The 8,618-nt window shown below is 30.0% G+C and overlaps 1 protein-coding gene across 1 annotated transcript; it reads right to left on the bottom strand. All coding sequences in view use genetic code 12, as the record gives it.

The window, feature by feature from the left end:
• Positions 1-5,818: 5,818 nt before the first annotated feature.
• CTRG_05872 (uncharacterized protein) lies at positions 5,819-7,543 on the bottom strand (the record flags this gene model as incomplete). Its single annotated transcript, XM_002546348.1, has 1 exon — positions 5,819-7,543. One exon carries the CDS (start codon positions 7,541-7,543, stop codon positions 5,819-5,821), a length of 1,725 nt encoding a protein of 574 aa, XP_002546394.1.
• Between the last annotated feature and the right edge of the window lie 1,075 nt (positions 7,544-8,618).

Below are 8,618 nucleotides of genomic sequence, written 5' to 3'. Positions count from 1 at the left end.
ACATCATACAACAACAACAGCAGCAGCAACAACAACAAACCAATTATCCATATTATCAACAAATTAGATATCAACAACATCAACAACTTCAACAAGTTAACCAAACACTTCATACAGCATACCATCCCCATCTACTTCCACCACATATAATTACATCGCAAAATATTAGAAGAAAATCAAAACAAAGTACAACTTGGTCACCAAAAGAAGATAAATTATTAAGAGAATTAAAAGAGGTTCAAAAATTAGGATAGGATGGAGAGAAATATCTACATTTTTTCATGATAGAACACCAAATGCTTGTCAATTTAGATGGAGAAGAATCATTTCTAGTGTAACTGGAAATACTTCAACTTTAAACATAACTAGAAATAATCATACAACTAGTAGTAGTAATAGTAGTAATGGTACTAGTGGGAAGAGTGTTAAAGGAAGTGGACATTCTATAAATTTCTTATTAAATTAGTTTATAACTATATATTCTGTATGTTTTTTCTTAAAACAAATCAATATATTTATGTGTGAGTTTAAATTTCGATAATAAGTTCTAGATTTCTATTTTAACTCAGTTTTATAAATAAGGCGGGATCGATAATGGTGATTATCAAGTCAATGTAAATCGATGATTATTATTATTATTATTATCATCAACACTTTTATGTTTTTTTTTCTGACTGGTGTAAATCGATTCTACCATTAATGGTTTTGTGAAAGTTAATTCAAAAGACGTATAAATATTATGTATATGTAAATCCCTGCATTGATCGACAATAATACCACTCAAACTTGAAATAAAAGAAAGGTCTAGATGACAACTTAATGTTACTTTACGGGAATGATAAATTATTGAATTGAATGTGGGCTTATTATTTTGTGATAAATTGTTATTGATAATGATAGTGGATATTGAATTCCCTTGTGAGATAGTACTATGTGTGTCGGATTTTTACTGCTGATGAAGATCATTGATATCTAGACCATTCCACACATGAATGTGTATTTTCATAAATAATAATCACAGAGTCGCCCTTACATGCTTTAGCCACAATATATATTCTGAATACCAATAATAATAATAATAATAATCAGTACAATCCTTTTGGTAAGAATAATTATAAGTACCAAAAGAAAAGAACAAGAATGAATCACTTTGTTTTGTGTTAGTATCAGGAATTGAAATCTAGATTTCAGGGCCAAAAGATACAATGGGAATTTCATATTGTTCGTATAGATCATTCACTCTGCTATTCCTCTTGGTGGTGAGAAGTTCCATTGGGCGGGGGAAGGTTTGACAATAGTTGAAATGGAGATTACATAAGTTAACTCATGATACTTCTATTCAACAAACACGAAGAAGAATGACCATTAGGTTTAAGTCTTCAGTTGCTGTGCTTTAGTATACGTTTTTTTCTTCTTCTTCTTTTCTGCTTGATTTATTGTTCAAACATCATCAACATCATCATGATGGAATTGTGTTCTGATATCAGTTCTAGATTCTTTTTCCTACTTTGTTTATTGTTGGAATGCTTTGTTTTTTTTTTCTTTCTTTATTATTGTACAATGATGAGTTATTGATGATGATCTTTTTATACATGTAATATTATTCTACAAATTTGTGTATGAAGTATTAATGATGAGCTAGAACAAAGTCTGGGTGATTTATTATTTACAATGTATGTGTGCCTTAGGTACCTCAATTATGAAACATTATTTTTGATTATAGAAATATCGCCGATCTTTGTTACGGTCTATTTCACCCACCTTACAGAACATAGAAATTTTTAAAACCCATTGGAATACATGTTAGGTGTCCTATAACGAATGACTATTTCATGAAGTAATACCTACCAGCGGAACTATTACAAGCTAATATGAAACATATCCACTCTTGAATTAATTTAGCTTCAACACTAGTCAATTGAACTAATTTTGTTTCAACATTAGTCCATCCAATCAATGTTTCTCATACAAAGTACGGTTCTGTAAATAAAATTCATTCATGAAACAAGCCCTAAAATTTTTCTTTTCTTTGGCTTTTTTTTGTTTTCATAACTCATCATCATCAACATCATCAATTAACCAAGAAACATACCACAAGAATGTTTATTTTAGAAAAAGAAGAGACAGAAGAAACCTCCTCATTTTTTTAACCCCCTACATATAAAATTTCGGTTAAATGACCTTCATCCGTAAAATCAATCCAAAAAACGCTCTTTCAATTGAAGTTCTTGTGTTAAATTTCAACTTTGAGTTTGTTTCAGAATTTTTCTTTTATATGAAATTTAGATCATACATGATAATCCCATTTCTATGCAAACAGAAAAAAAAAAAAAAAAAATAAAGAACAAAAAGGAAAAGGAAAAGGAAATACATTCTTATTCTCTATAAGTTGATAATACAATTGTCAATTACTGAATAAACTCATTGCATATCATTCTGTATTGTCTTCTTACATTTATATTTTAAGAAAATGTACTTCTTTTTCAGTTTACTTCCTTACCGCTGTTTATTGTCGTCCTGCACCGGTTGTTTTATACCAGAATCGTTTACTTTTAGCAATTCATAGGTCAGTTAATTGTTATAGTTTGGATGTCGGCTAATCTCCATTTGTTCTTTGATGTGATATATAACGTTATGGTAAAGAATGTAAGGTACTTTTTGTTTTATACGAATCTAGACTCGATTTTAAAAAAATGTATATAATTATTTGGAATTCTAAAGGTTATGAAATCGATAATCAATTTTTGATTATTATTTAGTATTAGTTGATGCATTATATCACCTTCTCCCCTTTTTTTAAAGTTGTTCTTATACATTTTGCAGTACTACTTACAAAACCAGGATTTACTCGAACAAGCTAAACGACAACAAACACACACAGATTCAGAATCAAAATCACAAGAATAACACCAAGTCTCTCATCACAGGGTTCTTTACTAAAAAAAAAGTAATGTGCTTTATACTTATTCGGTTAAGCTTCTTTCACTGCACTTTAAGAATAATGAAGTAGTGTAAAAAAAACATGTATGAATGGATTTCACGTCATCATCAACATCGCTTAATATCATTAAACCAAACTTGGATGAAACGATAATAAGAAGAATAAATGGTTTGTAAACTGGGTTTTTGTTTTATATATTTGTTTATTCATTACTTTGGATTATCAAAGTAATAAGATAAAATTCATCGTCAATACGGAATTACAATTTCTTCTATATATCAGTTGAACATTCATTAAATCAAGGGGGTTCTAGAATTAATTAAATATCACTCTTCTAAAGTTGACTAAAAAAAAAAGTAAAGCAAAGCAGAGTAAAATAAAAGCAGTACATGTAAGGGTTATGATTCACGTCATTTCATTCCTTTATATTACATGTATCATGGGTTAAACAAAATAATAAGTCAAGTTAAGGTACATCCATGAAGAATGATAAAAATCACGTGGGTTTGTCAAAATTTAGTTGACTTTACGATTATAAATTGACAAAAGTAGGATTATAATAATAATAAAAAGAAGAATGTAAGTTGTTAAGATGATAAATATGGTCCAGTGGTTTTGATAAAAAAAGAATTGAAATTTATTATTATCAACGAATGAATAATAGACATTAATAATATATTGAATTTCTAATAACAAATAAGTTATACTACATTTTTTTTTTACTTTTTATGTATTACATAAGACAAAGTAATACTCGTAGTTGGGCGATTAATTTTATACCACTCCCCCTTTTAATTTCACTCATCGATACTGTTAAATTCATCTAACCTCATCGATGAGTAACTAATCTATTAATTTGTGATACAATATCATTTGTATAAAATTTGCCCCCTTTTTTTTTTTCTTCTTATTGTTTAACCCCCTTTTAAATTAATATCGTACCCCCTTTTTTTTTTCTTGCTTTTTCAGATGGGTAAAATTTTATTTGCAGCTAAAAAAACATATCGGTATGTAAATTTATAAAATACCCAACGAACATTCCGTTAGATCAGTTCATTCACCAGCCTTCAATTTGGTCGTCAACTTAATCTCTTTTTTTCTCTCTCCCCCTTAATCATTCACTCATCATCATCATCATTATCATCATCATTTTAAAAACAATGACACACTTAATTTATATGCACGTTTAGAGAATTTCATATCCAATTTTAGTATTCTTTACATATCTATTGTTATTACCAGGTACATTTACTAGTAACATATTATACAACTAACTATAATAAATTTGGTTGATATGAGCAACCTGGTTATTAAAAAAAGGCGGTGTGTATATAGAGAGATAAGAAAATCAAACAACAATGAAAACCCCAACATTTTGGTATATATAATGTGGCTTTGTAATTTGTAGAATTGACAATTTAGTTATCAGAAATCATTTAAATTAAATACATTTGAATGTCGAAAGATCGTGGTATGATTTAATCATTCTAACCATAGATGAAAGACCAGATGCATTACTTGTCATATAAGTAGTATTATGGCCATTATGATTCTACAACTTGGGTATTACTGACCACAAAATCAAACTAGACCAAGCAGTTTTCCTGTCGTTGACCAGGTGTAAATTTTGTTATCAAGATACTATTGGGTAATGACAAATTTATCTAAATCTCCTAATTCCACCTTCTAGACATATACATTTAAATTCGACAAGTTGTCACGTGAAATTCCACACGTGAACGGTGCATAAAGTCGCATATCCTTCTAAGCGCATACTGCGATCTCGATTTAGGTACATTACTTAATATGAGTATTACGCATTTGCAGATAAATTTTGCAATTTGAAAACATCATTGATACATCACCAAAATGGGATAAAACACATAGATCTAATGTATATATTGTTTACCCATTTTAATGTTTCTTCTAACACCATTCAAAGGAAAAAGGTGAGTTGGAGACTGACTTCTAAACCGAATAATTGTGGTGGTATCCAAAAAGAGGTTTATAACACCCACCCATGAAGCGCGTCTCTTGTGGGGAGAACAGGTATCAAAAATAATTGATATTGCCTTCTATGGTTAAAATAGGTAAGACAATTTCTTTAAAGATGATTCATTTGAACAATCTTATACTTAGAGACATTAAAATGCCATGTTAAAGTGATTTCTACTAACATTTGTCTTACTAATATATTGCATACTTTTTAATACAAACCAGATATATACACATATTTATTGATTCATACTTTGTAGTTACATGTTGTGATTTCGGTTTCATTTTACCTTGCAATGTTTTCTCTCATATTGACCACTGAAATCAGATTGTGTACATCACGCGGTCGTGCACGAATCACAAACTGCCCAAAAAATAAAAAGAAAAAAGTGCAAGACTATGAATATTCCAACGATTCTCCATCAACCACATTCATGAACAGAAAAAAAAAATTTTTTTTCTTTCCTTTTTCTTCTCTAATTCAAGTAATTCATCGAATTCGATTTCATTAAAAACATTGGCATTTTTATAAATTATTTAATTCTGTCCAACATTTTAGTTAATGAGTTGTTTTATTGGCACCTATGAGCATGTCGTCAACATAAAGCGCTATGTATTCTATACCTATTAATTTACTAACTTATATGATGATCTAGCATAATAGTATATCAATACATTTATAATATATATACATATTTTTATATCACATTGTTTTATATTATGCTGTCATTCTGTAGACTATCGTTACAAATTTAGACCACACCAATAGTTGTACATCAAAACTCAATCGCATCTATTGTCAATTTTATTTTATATTGAACAAAAAATCAAACCTATAAATAATAATAATAATAATAATCATCTACAACATACACCGTTAGTTTATTCAAAACATATAATCAACAACTTTTTCCAAATTGGCGCCTTTTGATATCTTTCCTTTTCTTCCAATCTTTCTAAAGCTAAAATTTCTGGATCGTGAATGACTCTATCGGTATCAACATCAATATCTTCAACTTTTTTATACAATTTCCAATTTTTTGTCCAAATTTTATGAGCCAAATAACAAACCAAAAATACTGGAGCACCTAAATAATTTTCAAAAAATGAATTTGCATTAGGTTTACCATCTCCACCTAATGGCCAAAGTGAAACCCAAAATTGTGCAACTAAAATCAAACTATTAATAATAATTGAAAGATATGAACCCCAAAGTCCAGTTGGAGAAACAAATGCCAAAGTGTCTAATGAAATACCTCTAAATTTTAAAGCAGCTCTAAAACGAACGTGACAAACACAAATAAATAACCAACAAATAATAAATGAAATACCAGAAATTGACAACAACCAAGTAAATACAGTCTCTTGTTTTTCATAAGCAGCAATAAATCCAAATAACCCTGCCAATATAGAAATAAACCATGCTCTGGTTGGTCTACCTTTTTTATCAATATAATCCAACCATTTTGGTCCCAAACCTTGTTCAGCCATTGATTGAATCAATCTTGGGGAACTATACATTGCTGCCGTGGCAACCGAAGTAACAGAAATTAAAATAACAGCATTAATAATATGTGGAAGAACTCTGATACCATTCAATTCAGCAGCCAAGACATATGGTGAGGCATGAGAACCTCCACCACCACTACCCATTAATCTTGGATTTTCTCTACTAACCAATAATCCAACTAATGCCAACGATCCAAGGAAAAGAACAATAACTTTAAAATAAACCATTTTAGATGCGGCTCTAATTGATGATCTTGGATTTGCGGTTTCACTAGCGGCAAGAGCAATAAATTCAGAACCACCAAGAGCAAACAGCGAAGTAACAAAAACTGAAGCCAAACCTTTAAATGAAGTAAAAGGACCAGGATCATGATAATATCTACCACCAATAAAACCTTTTGGACCACCACCAACATCAATAATAATACCAAATATAACAAACCCAACTAAAAATAAAATTTTACAACAATTAAATATAGATTCAGCAACGGCATAAACTTTAGCACCACCTAAATTAATTAAAGTAACAATAATGAAAAAAATCATAACAAATACATCAGGATTAATAGAAGTTGTCCAAAATTCAATAGTCATGGCCGCGGTAACCAATTCTAAAGCTAAAACACACATCCATTGAACTCCATAATTCCAACCAAGGGCAAAACCCAAACTCTCATCAACAAATTTAGCATAATATGATTGGAAACCACCAGGTAATCCAGGATATGCAATTGCCAATTCACTAACTGAATTAATTGTTGGTGTTAACATAATAATACCAGTACAAAAAAAGGCAATCAACATACCTAATGGACCAGCTTGACGTAATTTACTACCTGAAGCAACTAATAACCCAGTACCTAATCCTGTAGATAATGACATAATACGTAATTCTGTTTTTGATATACTTTGAATTTTACCATCTGATGAAGTTTTTCCCGAGGCTCTTTTGAATGAATCAATGAAATTTGATACAAGTCCTCTTGGTCTAGTAGAAGAAGTGTTGGATGTAGATGATGATATACTACCTGTTGTGAATAATTCATCCAGATTAATCGTCTCAACTTTGTTATTTACTGGGACTTTTTCAACTGACATATTGGTATAAATAAATTAAAAATAAAATATAATAAAAAAATGAAAGAAGGATTGTAATTATATTGGTTTTCTTTTCAAGATTTCTTTGAAAATGTAAATGAATGCAAAAAAGTTATACTAAAAAAAAAAGGGAAAGGACAAAATTGAATAATGAATTGAATAGAATAGTTAAAGATAAATATCAAAAAAATAGAAAAAATAAAATCAAAACAATTTGGATTACAAAATTATATCGAATAATCAAATCTGGGGAAAATTCAAAAGGTATTTATATACATTTTCAATAAAAACAGATTGCAAATATTTAAGAATTATTACACCTCCGAAATTTTCAACAAAAAAATAATGCTCCGAATTGTACCAAGGAACCACTCATATGAAATGCCTCTTGTTTTTGCACTTTTCATGCATCTCCGGTATATAGATGAGTGGTAGCACAAAGACTAGTCAGAAGTTAAAAAAAAGAAACATAAATCTGACTTCGTCGAAGAAGAAGAAGGCATTGCCGTGGAAGGGTGGAATACTCTAAGTAGTTCTTCAGTCAGTATCTTGAACACTCTTTTGCCTTATGGTTAGTACTAAATGGTGTTGTCTATGAACCTGATCCTTAAACACCTAACCGGAGTTAATACAATATACTTCAAGGGGGGGGGGGACGATTTGCTTGGATTTTCAGTAGCAAATGAAATATCCAAACGCTTTGTGTAATTTATCTCTTGCGTTAACTCATTTTGAAATTAAACCTATTTTTGCCGCTAGTTGTAACCTTATGAAAAAGAAAGGAAAAAAAAAAATTAGGCATTTTGAATGTATGATTCGTTTCGCTTGCGTTATAACTTCATAAAATATTCTGACTAATTTGATACAAACGCCGTTAGTCTAGTATTTGAGTTGGTAAGAACCAAGGCAAATAAGTAAGGCGATTTGTAACAACAATGTACAAAGTGGCAATAGTTGCAACAAATACCCTTAGACTTTTCCCCCACAACATGAACTAATATTTAAAGGTGGGGCATATCAATCAGTAACTGATGAGAAAACCACTGGTTAAAGAGACAGAGAGAAGTCTTTGATT

This window comes from Candida tropicalis (assembly GCF_000006335.3).
Source record: "Candida tropicalis MYA-3404 genomic scaffold supercont3.10, whole genome shotgun sequence".
NCBI classification, from domain to species: domain Eukaryota; kingdom Fungi; phylum Ascomycota; class Pichiomycetes; order Serinales; family Debaryomycetaceae; genus Candida; species Candida tropicalis.
The sequence above is the reverse complement of the archived record's forward strand: the minus strand, read 5'-3'. Positions and strand labels throughout refer to the sequence as shown.